This window comes from Macaca fascicularis, chromosome 12 (assembly GCF_037993035.2).
Source record: "Macaca fascicularis isolate 582-1 chromosome 12, T2T-MFA8v1.1".
NCBI classification, from domain to species: Eukaryota; Metazoa; Chordata; class Mammalia; order Primates; family Cercopithecidae; genus Macaca; species Macaca fascicularis.
In genome coordinates, this window is record NC_088386.1 from 74,088,825 (window position 1) to 74,112,396 (window position 23,572).

Here is a 23,572-nt window from a genome sequence, read left to right on the forward strand (position 1 = left end):
TTATAACATTCTCTCTCTCTCTCTCTTTTTTTTTTTTTTGTAGCATATGGCTTCCTCTACTGTATGTTGGCATTTGCCACTTTTGGTGATTTGACTCCTGCTGGTTTTTTTTTTCTTTTGGGGGAGTGTGATGGCAGTGGATATAGTCTTAGATGATGTTACTAATAGATCAAGTCCATTAGTGTCTTGCTCTAGAGAAAATGAAAGACTCACTGTGTGAGTTTTCTTGCCCTCTGGTTTTCAGAATTCTGTGTAGTTTCTCAACATTTGCTTTCTACCTGCCTTGAAGAGCTTTTATGGAAATCATGGTTGAATGTTAGTAAATTTCTAAGAGCTTTCCAATATTATCTATAATTAGCTAAAAAAAGTCATATGAACTTTTCTCATTCTACCTTTTTAAAAATTTTATTCACTTTATCTTTTTCTTCAGTTTTGATAGATGATTATAGAGTTCCCCAAAATGGCCTTGTTACTATTTCTATATTAGGTATATTATTTCAGAAAAGAAAATAATCACTTGAGAATGGTGGAGAGTTCAGAGGGGCTGTTAACCATTTAATTTAGGATTGTTTATACATTTATTTACCTCTTTAAAAAATTTTCTTCAGTTAATATTCATTGACCACTCACTAAGTGCTATGTTGCTAGTATTTATCTTTGCTTTCTAATTATTTTTTTGTAATTTTTTTGCTTTCTAATTTTTGAGTGAATTTAAAACTCACTGCTTTATTATTTAATAGCTTAGATACACTGACTATCTTAATTATAATTGACTTTCCAAAATTTTAACTTTTTTCAGTTAACTAGTTGAATAGTATTTATCTTTCACATTTGCACCCCAACTATTGTTTTAACCTAAACATAAATAAGCAAGCATTAGAAAGTAGCATGATTGCTATTAAAATAGCCTTTTCTTTGTGTGTTTAAATATTATTAGAAACATAAGCACACGAATTTTTTTTTGGTCTTTTAAATGTCTTTTTTGTAGCTAGTTATAAGATGTATATATAGCTTATATATGTGTATATACACATACATATACATTCATACATATATATACATAAAATGATTCTTGCAACAGTAGTTATGGGTATTTAAGTGAAAAACTTGTAACTTTAGAAGTTAAGAAATTGGAAATAATGGAATTGGTTTAAAAAGCTAGTCTCTAAATTAACTTAGAAACCTAATAGCAAGTACGGATTTTGATTGGTATAACTAAACACTTTAATTTGAAAAAGTTTCAGAATAGGATTTCTATACCCAGGGGAAAATAAACTTCATTTAAAAATATATGGATACTTATTTTGTGAATATTTTTTTCTTTTCCAAATTCCAAAAGGTGTATACTCTATATTTTTGTCATAAAAATTCTGCTTGTTGAAAATATTGTAGTAATTTTATAAATTCAATAAAAGTGAGTGATGTGAACAGTGTGGGGGAAAATGTTTAATAAATTTGCCATGCCACTGAGAAAAACTTAAATACAGCATGTTTTGAAAGTTCGAGGAAGAATAACACTTTGCTTTTTACAAAGATGACTGGTTTGCTGCACATTTAAATGTAAAAGCTAGTTGGCTATTTTAAGATTAGTGCTGTGATGTGAGAAAAGATAGTAAGATGATAGCTAACCTTTAAACGAGAGCGTACAGTGCATCACCCTATTTGTTTAGATCAGGAGTTCTCCACCTTGGCTGCACATCAGAAACCACTAGGGTGCAGCCAGGCACAGTGATTCACGCTTGTAATCCCAGCACTTTGGGAGGCAGAGTTGGGCAGATTGCTTGAGCTCAGGAATTCAAAACCAGCCTGGGCAACATAGTGAAACCTCATCTCTCCAAAAAAAAAAAAAAAAAAAAAGTGCTGGACGTGGTGTTGTGTGCCTGTAGGTCCAGCTACTCGGGAGGCTGAGATGCGGGGATTGCTTGAGGCCATGAGGTTGAGGCTGAGTGAGCTGTAATTGCACGACTGCACTCCAGCCTGGGCAACAGAGTGAGACCCTGTCTCAAAAAAAACAAACCAAAAAAACAAAAACAAAAACCCCGCCCCCCGGGGTGCATTTAAATTTCCTAGGTTGATGGGTAGGTTGACGTAGACCAATTATAGCAACACCTCTGGGGGCAGGATGGGGCCCAATCATCAGTATTTTTTGAAAGCTTTTCAGTAATTCCAATGGGTAGCCAACTTGGGAAACCATTGAGCTGGATGGAAATTCTCAATTCTGATTGTTGTATTTTAGAAGTGAGGGGTGTGTGTTTGTATGTGTGTATAGATAGATACAGATCTATCTCTTTTTTATATCTGTCTCACTAAAGTTTGTGGCCATCGTCTAGCAGTCAGAAAGGCCAAACAGGTCCTTATTAGCATGGTCTGAGGGTCAGCATCAGCCTTACTTTGGGGGGTTGTTAGAATGCAGAATCTCATCCTCCCCACCCCAGGTGTGCTGAACTAGATTCTGCATTTTCAAAAGTTCCTGCAGTGATTCCCACACACTTTAAAGTTTGAGAATCTCTACTGGAGGTGATACTAGGGTAAATGTAGATGTCCATACACCCTGCCTTTTGCTTCTCTCTGGTTTTCTGACTAAAGTTGTGACATTTTTATGTGGGGTTGGAAGATGAAGATCGTACTATGTGCTCACATCAGCAGATTAATAGCTGTGGTGAGTTTCTTATCTGGAGCAGATGTGAAGGAGATGACTGCCATCACCACAAAACTCCACTCTTCCCTGAGATGGGGAAAGACAAAACAGCTCAAAGAATGGTCACTGAGCTGAAGGCAGTACTCTTTCAGTCTCTTCTCTCAAATACCCTATGTGTTAAGGAAAAATAAGAAGTACAGTACTTTCAAGGATACTGCTTTATACATACCTTTGAGAATTCTTCTCTGAAAGAGAAAGCTATTTCCCTTTAAGTAAGAAATGTACTCATCCCAGTGTCAAACCACAATGAATAAAGCCAAATCCTTCAAGTTCTCTGAAATAATTTCTGTATAATGCCCTGCACTCAGAAACCTTTCTTATAGTGGCTACAATCCCATATCTTAAATATTTCAAGAACTTTCAGTCTGCTTCCCTCTGTCTCAACCCCTACCAAGAAATAGGCAGATTATTTTGCTAGGATGCTTTCTTTCTGCAATGATGGAAAGATTCTTTTCTATGAATACTGTAGGGTCCAGTAGTGTAGTTTCAGGGAAGCTCTCCCACTGCTGTCCCTTCACGTGACACGCTGGGTCAGGTAAGCACCCTATTTCCTGATTGTATTTCAGCATCTCTGGCCCGAGCTTTCTGAGAAGAGGAATTCCCTACACTAGAAATGAAAGGCTTTTTTTTATAGGAAGCAACCTGATGGCATTTTGCTGTGGACTCTACGCTGGAACTACAGTGATTCTCAAAGTGGAAAAGAGCCCTGTTCTCCTTAAACAAGCACTCTCTTGCCTGCTCACCCTCTAGCAGGTTTGGTTCTTGGTGTTGTGAAGGGGTGGAAAGACAACACTGATAAACAGAGACCTGGCCTCTGGCTCCAGCTCTGTTGCTAACCATGTGACTCTGGGCATGTTATTCAAAGACCTGGATCTCAATATTCTCCATTTTGAGCTTTCCTTCTGGTGGTTATCTCCATCAGGGGTCTCATTCTTTCCCCTTAGTAGTCCTTCAGGTTTTTAGGACAGAGCATCTCAGCCTCCCACCTGGTCTTGGCCTGATGGGCCTGGTGGTGTCCCTTCTCTCTGGCTGCTTTGGGTTGTGGCAGGGACATGGAAGTGAAGGGGAAACAGCTGGCCTGATGCATGTGGGCTGAATTTCTTGGCAAGTTGGAGAACAAGGAATACCTGTGTCCTTCATCTGACCAAAAGCTAAAAGTTGATTATGGTGGTCTCGGAACTGGCAGCTGACAACAAAAAACTGCATTCATTCACGTGCTACATCCCTTCATAAGGCTGAGACTGGTGTCTGACAGAGGCCCCTCAGCATCCCTGGAGACTTCTGTAACTCAGGGAATTCATACCTATTGCATATAGCAGGAAGTATTCATCCTTGAGACTCTGCTCGTTCAGGAAACACAAGGTTCATTGGCAGCAGCCTCTCTTGGATGCAGAAGGAAAGGAAATTCTGAGCATCGAGCCTTTGTAGGGGTTTCAAAAGTGGAGTTCGTCACTGCCTCTTTTTAGGGGGAACTATGTGTAGGTATTTCTCAGGTGGCTTAGACATCCCAAGGAAAAGAGTTGGGGAAATGCTGACCCAGAGATACCAAAAAGCACAAATCCAAACTCTCACTTTTTATAACTTCAAATAAAAACCCATGGGCCAATCTATTTTCATAAATCCTATCTAGCCTGCTACCTCTTAGACACATGTAGGACAGCATTTCTTAAACTTTTAAAGTCACTGGCATCTTTGTAAATGAAACCTAAAAAATATACATAGACACAGTCTCAGGGACCTTGTGGATCACTAACAATCTCAGGATAAGCATGAGTTTCATGTTTGGAATTCCGACTTTTAGGACATGCTATCTTTTGGAGGGAATTCCTACAAGATTGAGAAGCATTGGCATAGCTGCCCATTCCTCTTACCTGCTTCCCATCTCTTTTGAAATACAGCAGGAGTGGATGGGAATCATCTCCATCGGCTGTATTCCTAACACAACATCCTCAGTGTAACTTGGCTTGCTGGGCGGGACTCTTCTACCTCTTCACTGCCAATGCCATAGCAGTGGCTCTGTCACTTAGAAGGTTTGGGGCAGTAAGGTGCCCTCCTATATCCACCCCTTGCTGCCACTTTTCCTATGCCTGGGAAGTCATTAACAGATTGACTTCATTTATATGCACCCCCAAGTCCCACGAAAATCTTAGGAAAGACCTTTCCATGATTGACTATAACCTCCCAGTGCTATAATTACAAGCGACACCATGGGTTAGAAATTTGGTGGTAGGTAAAGTCTTCCTGTGAGTGGAATTCTATAGGAGAAAATAAGCTCTTTGATGTAGAAAGCAAACAAATGTCATAGCTTTCTCAGAACAGCTAAAGACTTGGTAAAAACAAAATTTTATCAAGTCTCTAGTTGACTTAAATCTCTAGTGATTCCCTTACCTCTTAGGGAAAAGTCCAAACTCTATTATATGGTGTATGAGGCTTTCTGCAAGGTGGCCTTGCCTCTTGCACCGAGCCCTTCAAAGGTTGTTCCACTATAATATTTTTTCTACTAAACAAAAAATAAAAAAATTTTAAACTTTTTTGGATGTATTGTGCTGTCCTTTGCCCCAAGGTCTCTGCAGGTGCAAAGGTTGTCTGCCTGGAAAGCGAGGCATGCCCCTTCTTATCCCACATTTTAGGTTGCAGCTTTTGCCTGTTTGGCCCTTTCTCTGACTGGATAAGATGCCTTAGCAATGTGCTCTCAAACACTCTGGATTTCTTCGATCATAGCACTTAACTTCGTTTCTTAGGGGATATTCAGTTGCCCCTTCAACCAAGATCTATTGCCTTCCACACCTTCAGTGTTTCTACCTTATATAGCCTGTCTTGACATGCTGTGCACCTGCATTGTGCATAGCACCAATGAAAAGCAAATTCTGTCTTCAAATAAATTTGGGGAGCACTGTGCCACCTCCTGGAAACATAATTCATAGCTCATCGAAGACTCCGAGAAATCCTGTATAGAGAAGAACAGTTACCCAAATCCTAAGTTTATTAGGCAGTGGAACAGTTTTTCCACAACATCTTGAGGAGCAGAGTTTGGGAAACATTGACCCAGGGGTACCAAAATGCATAAAACAAAGTTTTCACATTTTATAACCTTAAAATAAAAACCCATGGGCCAGTCTATTTTCAAAAGTCCTACTTAAGTAGCAGACACTATTTTCTCCTATTACAAGGAAATGACTTTCTCTGCTGAATTTCTCAAAATTACATTTGCGGCACAGTAAACAAAATTGAAAATTACTTTTTCTTTCTGGAGCACAATCATAAAACATTCTTCTTGAATCAGTCACCATGGAGATACAAATTTAACTTGTTATTTTATGGACTGTTTCTGGTTTAACAACCTCTACAACCGTCTACATAATCAGGTACTATTGGATAGAGAGAATAAATCTCTCTTTACAGAAATTCCAGAGAGGTGCTGTTCTAAGTCCGTCACATCTAGGGTGATAGATGTGTATTATGTCCCTCCCTAAGAGATGTTGGACTCCTAACCTCAAGTACCTCAGGATGCGAACTTATTTGGTGATAGGCTTTATAGAGGTAATTAAGTTGAAGTGGGGTAACTAGGATGAGCCTCAGTAGTATGACTGGTATTCCAAAATGGAGAAATTTGGACACAGACATGCAGGGAAAATGTCGTGTGAACATGAAGGTAGCTATCTACAGACAAGGAGAGAGGCTTAGGAGAGAGTCTTCCCTCAGAGTTCTCAGAAGGAACCAACCCTGCCAACACCTTGATTTTAGACTTCCAACCTCCAGAGCTGCGAGACAATACATTTCTGTTGTGTCTGCCACTCTGTTTGTTGTACTTTGTTCCAGCAGTGCTAGATAACGAATATACTAGTCCCCTCTAATCTGTGGTTTCACTTTCTGCTGTTTTGTGTTACCTGCAGTACAGTACAATAAGATATTTAGACAGAGAGAGATCACATTCATATAACTTTTATTATAGTACATTGTTATATTCTATTATTGTTGTTAATCTCTTACTGTGCCTAATTTGCCTAATTTATAAATTAAACTTTCATAGGTATGTGTATTAGCCCATTTTCACGCTGCTGATAAAGACGTACCTGAGACTGGGTCGTTTATAAAGGAAAGAGGTTTAATTGACTTACAGTTCCACGTGGCTGGGGAGGCCTCACAATCACGGCAAAGGCAAGGAGGAGCAAGTCACATCTTACATAGTGTCAGGGAAGAGAGAAATGAGAACCAAGCAAAAGGGGTTTCCCCTTACAAAACCATCAGCTCTCGTGAGACTTATTCACTACCATGATAACAGTATGGGGGAAACCGCTCCCATGATTCAATTATCTCCTACCGGGTCCCTCTCATAAGGTGGGAATTATGGGAGCTACCATTCAAGATGAGATTTGGGTGGGAACACAGCCAAACCATATCAGTATGTATGTGTAAGAAAAATCATAGTATATGTAGGATTCAGTATAATCCAGTTTCAGGATTCCACTGGGGGATCTTGGGATAGGTTCCCCAAGAATGAAGGTGGCCTGCTGTACATCTAATGAGTACCAGTGAGACCTAGGCTAGGTCCCCTCTAAAATGCTGCCTCTCTAGTCCCTAGCTTCAATATTCTGTACAGTGGTCCCTAACAGAATAATGATTGCTGGTATTTATTGGGTGCTCTGCTAAGCACTGTTCTGAGTTTTACATGTAGTAACTTGTCTAATCCTCAGAATACTGTGAGGTTGCTGCTGTTATTCTCATTTTACGGACGAGAATGTCAAAGAACGGAGAAGTTCGGTAATCTGCCCCAGGTGAAGTAAGTTAGTAAACAGCAGGTCTTAGATTTGAGCGGGTTTTGAATGCAGGGTTTTGAATGCAGATGTGTAATTGCAACATTATTCGGCTGATCATGTAGCCAGGTGTGGGGTTTATAAAACAGACGTGAAGGATTTAAGAAAAAGGGGCAGGATGACCGTGAAACTTGCCCATGCGTTTTGCCGAGGGGGTAGATTGGAACCAAAAAGCACGCATTGGCTTGGTGCTCCCTGTCGCCCTCTGTTGACTTGGGGAGAGAAGAGCGGATCTGACTCGGAAATGACGCCATGATGCTGAGGAACCACTCCTGGCGCTGCGGAAGGTGGGGTATAGGGCAGGAAGACCCTCCCCCAGCGTCTTCGGAGTAGTGCTGTTTTTGGAGGAATTAGGGGAAAGAGGCTCCCCGGTAAGCCAGGAAAGGGGCTTCTGGCCGTTCTGTTGGAGCGCAGTGGGCTTTTGCTAAGGGATAAACAGAAATAAAACCTTGCCTTTAGCGCAGCTGTCCTTCACTGGGCAGATTGCTCTCCCTCCCCACTCTCCCAGGCCCAAATTGGATCTCAGCGCCTGCGAGCCGCAACTGCAGCAAGTGCGAAATCCTGTCCTCGGTTTTGGAATTTTCGTCAGCACAGACTATATCAGCCACGGATAGGATATGTAAGAATACTAGCATGTCAAGGCTGGGAATCATCCTTAGGCATCACCTAGCCAGTTCTGCCTCTCATATTAAGGTAAGAATAGGCATTTAACATTGTAAGATGATGTAGTGGTTTATGTTGGCATCACTCAGATATCGAGGGAATGTGTATTCTTCCTTCGATTTCTTGATTGTTCACTGTTTGGCTGCCCTAGTCCGTGGAGAATTGACCTGGCCAACAGGCACCCCTCTTCACTTGGGAAGGTTATTTCCCTCTTCCATGCCTCCTCAGCCCCTCAGCTTATAGCCTGTAGCCATTGACTGGTTGGTAAGGGAGTACAAAATGTCAGCCCCCTTGCTCCTAGATGGTACCAACTCTGTGGTATAATTGATGCTCCCTGTTAGATCTGGCTGAGGCTTTTGCCGAGGCCCCATTCTTGCTGAGCTTTCTTCCTCTGCCCTATCTGCCGGTTGCCCCATTCCCTTTTTCCCTGAGAGTAATAATCCCTCAAAGAACTACTGAGACAAGAATCCCCGTCTCAGGCTCCGCTTTTAGGGAATCTGACTTCAGACAGAAAACTTGCTGAATAAATTGGTGAAGACCCAGGATCTTCCTCTGGAGAATGAAAACTGACAGTACATTTGCTTCAACTTTGGTCACCTGTACTTACATTAAGGCGGTCAGTTTAGGCAAATAACATCATAGGCTTATGGTTAGCAAATTGAAGTGGACAAATACAGATATTTTTCGCATTATTTTATTACCAAGTCTAGATCAGTTGTTTAAAAAGCGTAGTAGAATGACACTATTTAAAATAGTGTCAGTCTTGCATATATTGTCATTCTACCATGCTTTTAAAACAACTGATCTAGACTTGGTAATAAAATAGTTCTTTAGTTCTGAGGTCCTTTATTTGTTTTGTCTCAATTTGGACTTGCAGTAGCCAATATGGACTCAGATGCACAACTGATCATTTTCCCTGAAATTGTCCTTTTCTGTTCACTATGCTCTTTGAGGGACTGTATCTATACCGTGTTAATCATCTTTGTATTGTTCCCTGTGGTGTTTAGCACAAAAGATTGTGAAATTGTAGATGGTCAAAATCCATCAAAGATATTGAATCACAGCTGATTCCAAGTTGAATCAGCTCTCCTAAAAATATTTTTCTTGATATATTTAGAAGATAAATTTTTGGGGATAAATATATCCATGAGAACTATATCTAGGCTTTTTAAACAAAATTGCTGAATACATCTAACACGATAATTTAAACATTTGCTTAAAAGAACTTATAGTATGGGCTGTTTTGAACTTGAGTTGCCTTATCTATCTATGATTGTTTTTGTGATACTTGAAGGTGCATACTTCCCCACCCCAGAATTTCACAGAAAACAACCAGCCACACATTTTGAGGTGCAGATAGCTTGCTTTATTTTGTTGTTACTATCTCAAGGAGGTCCAACAATTATAACTAACAATTGAATTTATACTTGCATGAAAAGAACTACATCAAATTGACATTTTGGGCAATTAGTAATATTGTTGTTTAAAATTTAACGACAGCTTTATTTTGTTGTTGTTCTTTAGTTTTTGCTGTGGCTCATTGCTTAGGTGCCCAGGTTTTTCAGGTGCAATTAAAATTTAGAACTACCACACAAAGGCATTGGCTGCACCCTGGGACCTCCAAGAGTTGGCACTGCTCTGGCATAGGAATACTTGAATAGCTTGGTTAAATGAAGGGATGGCCAGGAGATGTTACTTTTCCAAGCTATTCAGGCACTCCTTATGTCAGAGACAGTGTAAAATGAGCGAACAAAGTGTTGGCCGTTACACTTTGCTCTGGTAATATTTGTCATGATAATTTTGTGTGACATCATCAGAGAAAATGTAAGACATTAAAGTGTTGCTTACAGGAGGGTAAATGCAAACATCACCAATGCCTTACATTTCTGATTCAATAGGTATTGGTGCACATATCAAGTGATGTGCACAGCATCATTCTCTTTTAGGTGGACAGGACATCTTCAGTGGGGAATTTCTCAACCCACTGAGGCATACTTAGACATCAACAGTATGTTGAGGCACAAAGATTGATTAAATGTTGAGCAGGGTATTCGTTCCATAAGAAACTTTCTCCTACCAACAGTTAGTTTCAAAAGTTACATTGTAAAATGTCATAAAATAAATGGTACAAAACTTTATAACCGTTAATCCGGCTATATACAGTATGTACATGTCACTAGCAAATGTATAATATTCTTAGGTCAACAATTATGAAAAGATTGAAATGAATATTTTTGAACTTTGACTCATTTAGGTTGATACAAAACTACTTTTTTTTTCTTTAAATATTTACAGATCAGAAAGATTAGTCCATGTGAAACGTTTGCAGAAAGTTAAGAATGAGTGTAGAGTATAAGGGCACAGGCCCTCTTAAATGGATCGAATATGTATATTCACAGTGGCAGAGTCAGATCCAAATTCATTCCCTAAACTCAGGGTATAAAGTCCACCATCTTGTTTCTGTACGTCCATGATGATCAGCGTTGTCAGGTCATCTGTGTTTTCAATGTGGAACCTCCCCTGTTGTTCTTGATTGTGAATTTTTCTTCCACCACAGGACCATGTTACTTCTGGGGTAGGCTCACCCGTGAAAGCACAGGCTACTGTTAGAACTTTGCCTTCATCAATGCTGATATCAGATGGCAGAGCTTCAATTTTAGGCGGAATTCCTTTATGGAACAATGACAAAAAAAAGTCTTAGAATCACTGAAAAAAATAAAGATTTGCTTTCTACTGAATTGTGTGTACTAAAGACTACACCATGTTACTTGGCTTGTCTACCTCTACCGGTAATTTTATTGCTCACCTCTTATGCCTGCTTTAAGCATTTTACTAGTTGAACTTTCCAGTTGTGTCATACTAGATTTTCCCATAAAGCTGCTGGAACTCATTTCTACAAAGGACTCTTGCATGGAGGACATGCTTTGGGCAGACATGCTTGCAAATTTCATCTCAGTCATGCTGCTAGCACTGCTGCTGCTGAAACTGCTGAAGGAGGCCTCCTGCTTGGAGGCAGACATTTGGACTGACTGAGACGAGAAGCTTCCTTGCAAGCTTGTGTCACCACTTGTTCTCAATACTACCTCTCTGGAAGGTTCTTCAACTAGAGCTGTGGAGCATAGCAGATACACAGTGAACATCAATGACATCTGGTTAATTGGTGACATATGACGCTGACTTACAGAAATGGAAACTTCAACACACGCACAGCAGCATAACCCAAACAATTTGCTGTTGAAGCATAAGCAAATACATATATACATACATTTGTCAAGAGCTAGCTCAATGTCTCCAAAACATGAATCCTTATATTTCTATCATTACATTACATGCAGGTGCTAGGAATCACCAGGAAAAAAATGATTAGTCATATAGAAAGTAATTGACATATTGTGCGTCCTGAAAATAAATGTTACAGGGCAGTTGGTAGCTTTACTTTGAAATGTAATCTATCCAAGTTTCTGTGTAACTATAAAGAAAGTTTGACTGCAAGAATGAATTCACATCGGATGGCTGTCCCTCTTTCACATGGAATTTAATAAGGCTTCTTAGAGTTTTCTGTGCTTGAAAGAGAGGCAAAAAAAACCATCTAAAGGCCTTAAGCATGTAAGGAAGAATGGTGAGGAGATACTTACGAAGGACCGTTAAGGAAGCTGTAGCTGAACACTGGCCACGGAAATTTTTGGCCTTAATTGTGTACTTTCCACTGTCGCTGACTGATGCATTTCGGATTTCAAGAGAGTATATGTTTCTGGAGCGACTTATGCTGACATTTGAAGAAACAGAAATCTAAGACGAAGGAAAAAGAAAGGAAATGTTGAAGTTCTTTAGATGTGGAAGACATGGTATTTTAGTTTTTTCTTCAATAATATATTCATAATTAAACTTACTGGCAGGTTGTTTTTAAACCATTCGATTTCAGGGGATGGCTCGCCACTGATTTCACAAGTAAAGAGAACATTTTGTCCTTCATTAATATTTTGAGATCTAGGCTGGGAGATGAAGGCTGGAGCATCTGAGAGTTCTTTGCTCAGCATCAAATCATATTGACACTTGACGATTCCTTCCTTGGTTTTGCCTATGCAGGTGAGGATTCCTTCATCTCTGTGACTAGCTTGCTTGATGGTGAGGGTCTGATCGCTGCCTGAGACACCATATCGGTACTCCTCAGAGTTGGTAAGCTCTATGCCATTCAGTACCCATTTCACATCAGTGGCACCAGCAATGTTGGCTTTTAAAACCACTCTTTGACCTTCATTTATGCTCATCTGAGTAGAAAATGCTTTAATCTCAGCATGAGTTCTGATTTCTTCTGATGCCTGTGATGTTTTAGTGATTTCCTCATGGACAATGGATTTTTCCAGGGAGGTTGCTGCTGATTTCTTGACTTCTTCGGAAATCAAAACCTTTGAAGCTTCCTCTTTGAGGGCTAACTTTTCTTGAGATTTTGCCTCTGACATCTTAATTTCTTCAGACATTAGGGCTTTTTGGGAAATTTCCTCTTGGACAACAGCTTTCTTCTGAGATGTAATTTCAGAAGTCTTTTGTGTAGAGACTTTCTGTGCCTCAGTGTCTTTTACAGCTAAAAAAGAAACCTCTGTAAGGCAAACTTAATTAGAAAGAGACCCCCACCTTTTACTCTTCTAGATTCTGCATGTGAAAAACATACAAAGAAAAAAGTCAACTTCATGCAGTGTAGGTAATACCTAATACTTTCTCAGTTACACTTTTGGAAAATTGTCATGTGTGACTTTTGAAATCAGTGTAATGAGTCCTTAAACTAAACTGAACCAAAGATGATTCCTATGACTTAAGGAAAAACGTCTTGAAAAGAATAGTCAAAGGATTTAGGAGATAAGTGGATTTGGGAGATTTTGAGTAACCAAAACATTAAATTATCTTTCAGAAGATTGAAATGAAAGCAAACTAATTTTAATTGGTAAAACAGAAATAGTTCTTTAATTAACTTTGTACTGCTTTGGACAATTAGCAACTGTGAAGGTTTAGGCAAGCAGTGCCATTTTGTATATTCACTGACTTTATTCTTAAATATTCCTGGGAGCAGGGGCTGACACTATAGAATCTTATATAATACCATATATAATAACTGCTTTTTATGCTCATAGAAAAGCATATGCTAACTTCAAATGTGTGTTTCTACTTTGGTGTACAAATTGCATTCTGGAATTAGGAAAATAATTTTATTTTAATACTTTCTTGTATGTGTATATAAGGGGGGATGTTTGAAAATATTTCCCTAATATTATCTTCTGAAAAAATGTGGGTAAAAACAAAAGCCAACCTACCTTTTATTGTTAATTTGCAGCTAGAGGACACAGATCCAGCTGAATTTTTTACCGTACAAGTATAAAGTCCACTGTCAGAAGTATCAGTCTTGTGAATTTCTAAGAGGAACCCTCCCTTGTCTTCAGAGAGTTTATATTTACCTCCTTGTGTAATAGCCTGTAGAATGCAAATGATTTGCGCTTTAAAAAGTGATTTCATTTTAAGTGTTTTTTGGGAAGCTGAATTTAGGAGATAAAATATTTTAGAAGATAAAAGTAAGAGACATTTAAGAACTGGTTACCTTTCCATCTTTTGTCCAGATGACAGTTGGCCGGGGTTCTCCAGTAGCTTTAACTGCAAATTTAGCAACACTGTCTGAAGAAACAGTTGTATCATGCAACCCAGTAACAATTACTGGTTTTGAGGAAATTGGTTCAGGAGCTTTTGGTTCAGTTTTTCTGGTTTCTGTTGACTCAGTGGTTTTCTGATCTGATTTCTTAGTTTCTGATATTTTTGATACCTTCTCATGGATACTCTTAAAGGCTTGCCCCACAAATTGGAAGTTGGTTTTAGATGTTCCACCTTCACCAGAAATCTCACAAACATATTCTCCTTGATCAGATTCAGTGAGGTTATGGATTTTGAGCTCATAGGTACCATCTGCTGAATAATGAAACTGGAAATGCCCATTTTCCTTCAGTTTCTTGCCATCTTTATACCAGGTGACCTCTTTTGCACTTAATACACTGCTTTCAACCACACAGGTCAGCTTTGCAATCTCTTTAGAAGCTTCTGCTTTCAAGAACTGAGTAATCTTTGGTGGGGCAGAGACTGGGAGGTGCTGAACTTTCTCTGTTGATGTTGTTTTTGTCTCTGTGGGTGATACGGCTTTGGGGTGAGAAGGTTCTGGAGATTTCACTCGTTTTGGAGATTTAACTGCTTCTGGGGATTTCACCCGAGGCTCTGGGGATTTGACTCTTGGTGGTGATGTCACAGCCTTTTCAGTTACCCTGGCCTTTTGAACAGTCAGAGTGAACTCTGCTTCTTGTTTCCCTTCACTGTTTTCTACCACCACGCTGTAATTGCCCTCATCGGAAGCCTGAACTGAAGAGATCTCAAAGGTTGATTTGTACTTTGTGGTGGTCACTTGGTGGCGGGCAGAAGTACTTAGCACTTGTCCTTTACGCAGCCAGGTCACAGTTGGTACCGGCTCACCATCGGTGTCACAAGAAAACCTTGCAGACTCGCCCTCGTGGACAGTCATGGACCGTGGCTTTGTTAGCATTCTTGCCGCCAAAGTTGTCTTGATCTTTCTGGTTGTGGATTTTTCTTCCAGCGACTTTTCTTCTAATGCAGCACTTTTCATTTCTGCAGATGCATGGTGTTCATATGAGGAGAGACTTTCCCTTGTTTCTGTCATCTGTGATTTCACTTCCCTGACAGAAGACGAAGCTTCCATCTCAGATGTTTTCTTAAATGATGAAACAGCATACGCCTCTGTTCTTGTCAGCTCAGGGAAAACAGATCTGGGGACCTCTTCATCTCTGCGCCTGGAAGCATAGGTGGTATAATCCCCTCCTGTTACGTCCAATGTTGCATAGTCAGAAGCTTCACCCTTGTAGTTGGTGCACACAGCACGGTAGGTTCCACTGTCATCAATATGACAGTCCAGAATTTCCAGGGTCAGAACTCCACTCATGTTGGTGTAATGAATCTTACTGCTTTCTTGGAGTTCCACACCATTGTGGTACCATTTAACCTCAGCAGTTGGCTTAGACTGAACATTTAAAATAAAACGTGTATTTTGGCCACATGGTACCCTGTGTGAGCGCATTCTCAATGTGATTCGAGGGGCATGGTCCAGTGTGAAAGGCTGCTGACTCAAAACTTCATACTTCCTTTCTGATGTCTTCTGAGTTTTTAAAGCAGCTTTCATGGACTCATACCTGGAAAAGATATCAAATCTTGCAGACCTCTCAAATCTCGAGAGTGATCTCTCACTAGACACAGGGCTGGGGGATCGTGGGCGAGTTCTTTCTGGAGTAGGTGACCTTCTTTCTGTGTCATCTTCGTATTCCTCAGCCGGTTGTGGACGTGACCGGATCAGCTCAGACACCGGCCTCATTAACTCAATATAAGTTGGAGACAGGGAGCGCCGTCGTCTCAGTAGTCTAGATGCGGATGAGGATGATTCTCTTTGAGCACGTTTTGAGATTTCGTATTCTTCCTCAATTTCTGTTATTTCTGTCACTTCTCTTTGTCGCCTTGATTTCTTTCTAGACTTTTCCTCCTTTGACATGTAGTCAAGTTCGCTTTTGTATTCTGAGAGACGCTGGGTGGTCGTAACTGGGCGAAGCAACTCTTCATCCTCCTTCTCAGCCATGATTCTTTGCCGTTGCTTTGGCTGTCTGTACGCAGCCTGGGCATGCCGTTCCCTCAGTTCTGCATAACTTGTACTAGCTTCAGCCTTCGTTGGGATGTGATAGGTTGAATACCTGAAGTCTTTTCTTGTTTCCTCCACCTTGACATGAGCTTGTGGTGAAGAGTAACGTAGGCTAGAAAGCTCAAAGCGTGGAGGGCTTCGGCTTGGGGGTGAAGCTGAAAAACCTAATTCAAGCTCTTCTTCAAGACGCAGCCTCTCTTCCTCTGTTCTTTTCATTGCTAAGTAGTCATCAATGGGGAGGAGTAATTCTTCATCAGAGATGTCTCCAAGAGAACGTCTTCTAGGTCGGTAGTAAAAGTAATAATCAGGAGAAGGTGTACGCCGGCGGGCTGGTCTCACTATCTCAAGATCATCTTGGGACAGTTTAGGAATACGCCATCTAGGTCTGTATTGATCCGTAATGCGTGGAAGAGGCATCACATAGAACTGTTCCCATCTTGAAAGGCGGATGCGCTTGGGTCGTTTCTGTACAACTCTGTCAAGTTTCCCAGGCATTTCATACTGATCACGTATCTTTTTATACCACTTCATGTCAGACATGGGCACGAACTGCTTGATGTGTTGGTCTTCTTCTATGGTAGTCTGCTTGTACTTGCGTGGCTCTGGTACATCATAAGGCATCCGGAGTTTTCTCTCCTCTTTCTTTTCCTCTGTCTCAAGTCTGAATTCCCCTTTTACAGTCTTGGTGCTTACAGCTGGTTTGTAAAGGATGGAAGCTTCTCTCAGAGCCTCTTTAGCTACCTGTGTCAGTGGCACACTTTCAGTTCCAGAAAGAATTTCAGCCATTCTGAGGGTTTTGTCAATTTGTTTTTGTACGTGTCGCTCATGCTCCTCCCTACTCTTGAATTCCTGTTTCTTGTACCTCAGGCGTTCCACTTGTAGGTGAGCCTGGCAGCTGGTGGACCCAGCTGTGTTAGTGGCTGTGACTCTATAATAACCTGTGTCTTCAGGCAAAGTGTCCCTGATGTGCAGAGCATAATAATCCAAGCCTTCATGGATAATTTCAATGTTAGGTCCAAGGGACAGTGGCTGACCATCTTTCTCCCATTTTAATGTTGGTGGGGGGATGCCAGACACTCTGATCTCAAAGCAGACACTTTGGCCTTCTTGGCATTCTGCATTTGCCAGTAACCTTTTGAACATGGGTCTTAAGGTACTGTCTGATGGAGGTGGGTGTAGGGTTACCGTCAGCTTTGCTTTACAGCTGTCTTCACCGTATTTGTTCCTTGCCACAACAGTATATTCAGCGTCATCATCTGTAGTGACACTGTTGATTGTTAATTGGTAAAGACCCTTGTCTGACTCAAATGTGTACTTCTTGTCATCGTCACCTGGTTTGATTTTCTGACCTGATTTATACCATGTTACACGAGGCTCTGGGTGGACAGTTATAGTTACTCCAAACCGGACATTTTCACCTACATAAGCTGTCTTATTATAGAGAGGCAGGGTAAATTCTGGTGGCCTTTCCAGGAGTCTCATTGTATCTGTTCTGCGCTTAATTTTCTTCATGGTTCTACGGCAGTAATAGTCATAGACTTCTCTCACACCTTTAACAAATAGCTCTGCATAAGAACTGTCTTCACCGTAGTCATTGACTACTTTGCATCGGTAGGTACCATCATCAAATTTGGTAATGTCTTTGACATAGAGGATGGCCACTCCATCTTCATAGGTGATTTCATATTTCTCACTGTTCTCCAGCTGTCGGACACCGAAGTACCAAGTCACTTGGGTAGACTGATCATAATTTTCAATTTTGCATACATATTTGACATGTCCTCCTTCTTCACCAACTGCATGCATTATCTGCCCAGAAACTGGGCCAATTTCAATGGATGCTACTTTAACTTTAGCAACACTCACTCCCTTCTGAGATCGAATTGCACCACCACAGGAGATCCGGGCTGCTGACACAACCATGTTGAGGTCTTTCTTGATCAGGGTGTGGTAATAACGCCGGTGTTTTAATGTTCTGATAACTTTAGTATTGACTCTTTCTATCTTCTGCTTCAACCATGGGTGCTGGAGAGCCTCTGATGCTGTCATGCGAGATTTTCTCTCTTTCACTAACAACCGGTCAACAAAATCCATGGCTTCAAGGCTAATCTCTTTGAATGCTTCTTCATCGAAAGTATATTCAGCATTCATGATATTCTCAATGATCTGTTGGTTAGTTTCAGCCAGGAATGGGTTGATACCACTCAATAGCACATATACCAGTGTTCCAAGTGACCACATGTCTGTGGCTGTGCTGACAACATCATGCTGGTGGACTTCAGGTGCATAGTATTCTGGGGCAGTGAATAGAAGCCTGAAGTTGTCCCCTGGTTTCAGCTGACGGGCTTGACCAAATTCTATTATTTTAATGGTAGAGCTTCTTCTGGTTTGGTAAATGATATTTTCTGGTCTAATGTCAAAGTGTCCAATATTATGACTGTGTAAGAACTGAAGTGCTTCACAGACCTGGTGAACATAACTTACAATTTCTCTTTCATTAAGTTCAAAAGCACTTGTGTTAATGCGCTCAAATATGTCAAGTCCTGATATAAACTCAAAGATCATAACTAATTCTTCCATGCTTTCAAATGATTCATGGAGGTATAAGATGTTTCTATGCCTAGCAATATTCAGAATGGAAATTTCCTTCTTTACCAAAACCTGATCAGTCCCTTTGACTTTAACAAATTTGGCCATGTATGTCTTCTTTGAGGATGTTTCAACACAACGGTGGACAATTCCAAACTCACCACGCCCAAGATCTTCAGCAATCATATATTTCTCATAGAGTTCCTTGGTTGAAGAGTGAGATGCTTTAGTCATGGAGACTTCCCTGGTTTCATCTACCTCTTCATCATAGTTCATAGCTCTGGTCTTATCTTCTTTGGTTATGGTTGGTTCTGAAGGCTCAGAAGGCTTGCTCAGACCAAATTTATTTTCAGCTATTACCCGGAACTGGTAACTTGTTTTTCCAAATAAGTTGATCACAGTATAACGTGTTTCTCGGGCTTGTCCTACACGAAGCCATCTTTCTGCAGTAGTTGCACATTTTTCAACAATGTAGTTGGTGATTTTGCTGCCACCATCAGAGGCCGGCTCAGTCCATGTTAAGTTGACAGAATCTCGTGAGACATCACTAACTTTGACTCCTCTGGGTGGGTCAGGAACATCAGCCACATCCAGTTCAACTGTCTTCTGATCAATTCCAAATCTGTTTTTAGCACAGACCACATAGAAACCAGCATCTTTTCTCTCTACCCCATTGGGGAAAACAAGTGATGTGAAGGATCTTGTGACAATAACTTGGTAGTGGCCATTATTGTCAATGAGATCTTGTCCTTTCTGCCAGGTGATCACAGGATCTGGTTTGCCACTGAAAGGAATCTTGATGCTGACCACTTCACCTCGGAGAGCATGAACTGCTCCCATGCCTTCAAGAGTTTTAGGTAAGTGTATCTTAGCTGGAACTGTATCAGAAAAAAATAAGAATATAATTTAGCAACACCTAACAATATCTGTTTAAGTGCAATAACCTGCACCCCCCAAGTTAATAACTCATTTAGCCTCAAATTGATGATAATATATTTTTACCTTCCACTTCCAAGGAGGCAGTGCCAGACACAGATCCCCCTTGGTTGGTAGCTCTGACTTGGTAAACTGTGGCATCATCATCTGTGACACTTGCAATGATGAGCTGGTGATAGCCACCCTTAAATTCTTGAATCCTATATTTTAATCCATCTGCAATGATTTCTTTGCCTTGTCTGTACCATTTCACGATAGGTTTTGGATGACCAGTCACTTTGCAGACCAAAGTAGCATTGCTCTGATATCTGACATTTAGATTTCTCAGTTCCTCTTTAAAGTGTGGTGCCTGAATTGGAACATCAGATTTGGGAGTGATGGGTTCTGATATTTCACTCCATTCACTTTCCCCACCTAGGTTTTCACATTTCACACGGAACTCATATTCAAGACCTTCAATAAGGTTTTTCACCGAAAAGACAGTTTCTCGAATTTCTTCTGTTGTCACAGAAATCCATTTATTCTGCTGCTTCTCGCGCTTCTCAAGGTAGTAATTTCTAATCTTTGCACCTCCATCACTGACAGGTGGCTTCCAAGCCACAACACAAGAATCTTTTGTGACAGCAGTAATAGTTGGTTTGCCAGGAGCACCTGGCTTTTCTATTAAAAAAACCAAAAGATTTAAGTCATGAGATGAAACAGGCAGCTTTATTAAAGCTTATTTATTTAAGAAAAGAATGTTATGAGTCCAAAATTTTATTAAAAAATAGGTATTCCAGAAAAATGAAATTGGTTACTTTATACTAAGACATATCAAAAACCAAAGTTGTATTTTTAAAAAGGGGTTAGGATATATATTTCTCCTTTTAGATATGCAAACATTCAATTAAAATGAAAGTAAAGGCACTTGTACTTTATCTGAATCTTTGCTATTTCCTTTCAAAATTTCTTTCTGTTTAAAAGAATTTCATACAAAGATGGAACTTTACCATAGGAAGATATGGAAATCAGGTTGTACTCACCAAATGGACTCTTAATGATCACAACTGAGGACACTTCTAGAGGTTCACTGATGCCGAAAGTGTTCTGAGCTGAAACCCGGAAGTAATAGCCAGCATTTTCTGTGAGGTTCACAATTCTACAGGTTGTCACTGAGATGGCTGAAGACACCAATTGCCATTCAGCCCCCTCCTTGGCCTCACATTTTTCCACCACATAGTTGGTGATCCAGGAGCCTCCATCATCTGTGGGTGGTTTCCAGCTGATCACTGCAGAGTTCTTCAATAGAGCTTCGATCACAATTGGTCCTGTAGGTTTGTCTGGTTTATCTGTTGGGGGAAAATACAATTGTAGTGATTTTCATAGTGTGTTTTTGAGATTTTTTTTTTCTTTAAAAATAAAAAGCACTGAAAATAAAAATAAAATACCTTGTATTTCCACATCAAGGATGGCATCAACTGTTCCGAAAACATTGCTGAGCTGGACTTTGTATTTCCCAGCATGAGTCTTACGTTGGACGTTCTTCATGACAAGATGAGTATAGTGCTCAGTGTTTTCAATAGTAATGTTTTCTGAGTTTTGCAAAAGTTTCTGACCATGGAACCAAGTCATGGCAGGTACTGGACGACCAATGTACATAACATGAAGCCGAAGTGTAGAACCCACAGCTCCATAATATTTCTCTTTCAGTGGGTAACCAGGATGGAACTGTGGTGTTGCTTGCAGGAGAAGCTTACTACTGGTTTCTACTTCTCCAACCTCATTGGTGGCTATGCAGGTATAAACACCTTCATCTTCCTGTTCCTCTGTCATTACTGTAAGAGTGTGTGTGCGTCCATCTGAAGACATTTTGTATTTCCGGCTTTGTATGAGCTCTTTACCAAATCTGTACCATTTAATGTCAGGAAGAGGCCTTCCAACAATCTGGCATGAGAGTTGAGCAGCTTCACCCAATTTGGTGGTAACATCCTTCATTTCTTTGCGTATTCCTGGGGCCTCTCCAGCTGAACGATATGAAAGATAATATTAAGTGATTGTTACTACTCAATCTGTAGTCCTTTGTCCTTGTACATCAGGAATGAATTTACCTTATTTACTAACACATACCATGATTTACATATTAGCCTAATTCTTAAAAACTCTTTGAAGTGATTTTCTTAGGATCATATGGTAAATAGGGATTCAGTGAGCACATTGTCACATTTTCTGTAGAATGACTTTTTCCCTTTGTGATTGGAAGGGAATTAATAATGTATAGGCTTTTAAGGGACTATAAATTCTCTCTATAATTCTGTAGTATTCTTGCCCTTACTTAGGTTCATTGAAGTGGCATACAATTGTTGACCTTTCAAATCTTGTTGGGAAGTATTTTAAAAAAGAAACCATTGCATTAGAGGGAATTGCTCAAGGAAAGTGCTCAGTTCACTGCATCTAACATCTCCTGCTGAAGTTATGTGCTTGGAATGGTTTCCTATAGAACTTATCATATTTCCTGTGTGTGCACTTGCTTTTCTTTCTAAACACTTGCTCTCCAATAAAGCTTTCCAGCGTTCTACTTAGTATAGAGGGGGAATTAGCCTTAATTTGTTTAGTTTGTAAATAATAAGTAGAGAACCAAAGGCTACTTACATGTGAGTTTAGTCTTTATAGACATAGCAGTCCTTCGAGGTCTGCTCAGCCCAGTCTCATTCTCAGCAAAAACCCTGAATTCATATTCAGTAGCTTCCAGCAAACCCCCTATTGTGAATTGCTTGTCCTTAATACGTTCCTTACTGCTCTTCTTCCAGGCACTGTCTCCAGACTGTCTATATTCAACCCAATATCCAAGAATTTCTTTGCCACCATCACATTCAGGTTTCTCCCACTGTAGAGTGACACTATCTTTGGATATTGAAAGAATCTCAAGTTCTCCTGGTTGGCTTGGTTTATCTGAAATATTGTAAAATAATGAAAAGGGAATCAGCTTTACTGGTGAAATAAAAGGACCAAACATGGCTTGCTTCTTTAATTTAACCCCTTCTTCTGAATTCCTTACCAAATGGATCTTTGCAAACAACTGGTTCAGAAGCAGGGCTGGTCTCACTTAGGCCAACATCATTCTGTGCAATGATTCGGAACTGATACTCAGCATCGGGAACAAGCCCCGTGACAGTGTACATTGTGGTAGTGATCTGAGTCTTGTTGTGTCTGACCCACTTGTCAGTGGATGTCTCTTTGCGTTCAATGTAGTAGCCTGTGACTCGAGAACCACCATCATCTTTGGGCCGGGACCAGGACAAGCTAACAGAACTCTTGGTTACATCGAGTACTTCCGGAGGATTGCTTGGAGGTTCTGGAGGATCTATAAATATAAGTAGAAAGCACACATGTATTAGAGTACAGTCCCAAGTCTTATAAGCCGATGATTTTCATTTAAAAACAGAAAAGTGCTGAAATAATGTTTATAATTTTGTGGTTGAAAGGACACTTACTCAGTGGTGTTTTTGGTATGACTGGTTCCTCAGATTTCAAGGGCTTGCTTATGCCAAACTGGTTTTCTGCTGAAACACGGAAATGGTATTCTACATTCTCTTTAAGGCCTTTTACCACCAGAGATGTACCTCGGACTCTAGAATCAATGGTATACCAGGCGGCTTTAGGCACTTCTCGTCTCTCGAGGATGTAACCTAAGATGTCAGCACCACCATCATCAGCAGGAGGTCTCCAGCTGACCCTCACAGAGCGGGCTTGGATGTCATCATATTCCAGTGGCCCTTCTGGACTGTTGGGACTTCCTATCACCCTGACCTTGATGTAGACAGCCTTCTTGCCACATTTATTTTCCAGAACCAGGTCGTAAGTGCCAGAATCACCCCTGTCTGCTTCTTTGATCACAAGCTCAGTGTGTGTTTCAGATGTTGCAATCATGGCACGCTTACTAATATCCTGGCCTTCCTTGGTCCATTTACATATTGGGAATGGTTTTCCTTTGATTGGTATGGTAAGTCTGATGACTCCACCTTGCCTTACAAAGATGCCTTCCTGGTATCTTTCATCAAGTTCATAATCAGGATATTCTGGAAAAAAGAGTAGGGTTTCAATTTAGCATTTGGGGTAGGGGGAGTAAGAAATAAGTCTATGGCAATTATTGCAGAAAGTAAATGA

The 23,572-nt window shown here is 40.4% G+C and overlaps 1 protein-coding gene across 4 annotated transcripts in view; it reads right to left on the reverse strand.

Moving 5' to 3' along the window:
* Nucleotides 1-9,518: 9,518 nt before the first annotated feature.
* Nucleotides 9,519-23,572, reverse strand: part of TTN (titin) — a 273,759-nt gene continuing 259,705 nt past the window's right edge. For all 4 annotated transcript variants that reach the window (XM_045368331.2, XM_065526517.1, XM_065526515.1 and 1 more), the window contains 12 exons: nt 22,900-23,484; nt 22,464-22,769; nt 22,058-22,357; nt 20,857-21,432; nt 20,452-20,757; nt 19,496-20,089; nt 13,763-19,371; nt 13,482-13,638; nt 12,066-12,757; nt 11,811-11,964; nt 10,982-11,284; nt 9,519-10,844 (listed from right to left, as the gene is read on the reverse strand). In XM_045368331.2, the coding sequence (XP_045224266.2) occupies nt 10,546-10,844; nt 10,982-11,284; nt 11,811-11,964; nt 12,066-12,757; nt 13,482-13,638; nt 13,763-19,371; nt 19,496-20,089; nt 20,452-20,757; nt 20,857-21,432; nt 22,058-22,357; nt 22,464-22,769; nt 22,900-23,484 (9,881 nt within the window). In that variant the 3' untranslated portion in view covers nt 9,519-10,545. The remainder of the gene's footprint in view (nt 10,845-10,981; nt 11,285-11,810; nt 11,965-12,065; nt 12,758-13,481; nt 13,639-13,762; nt 19,372-19,495; nt 20,090-20,451; nt 20,758-20,856; nt 21,433-22,057; nt 22,358-22,463; nt 22,770-22,899; nt 23,485-23,572) is intronic.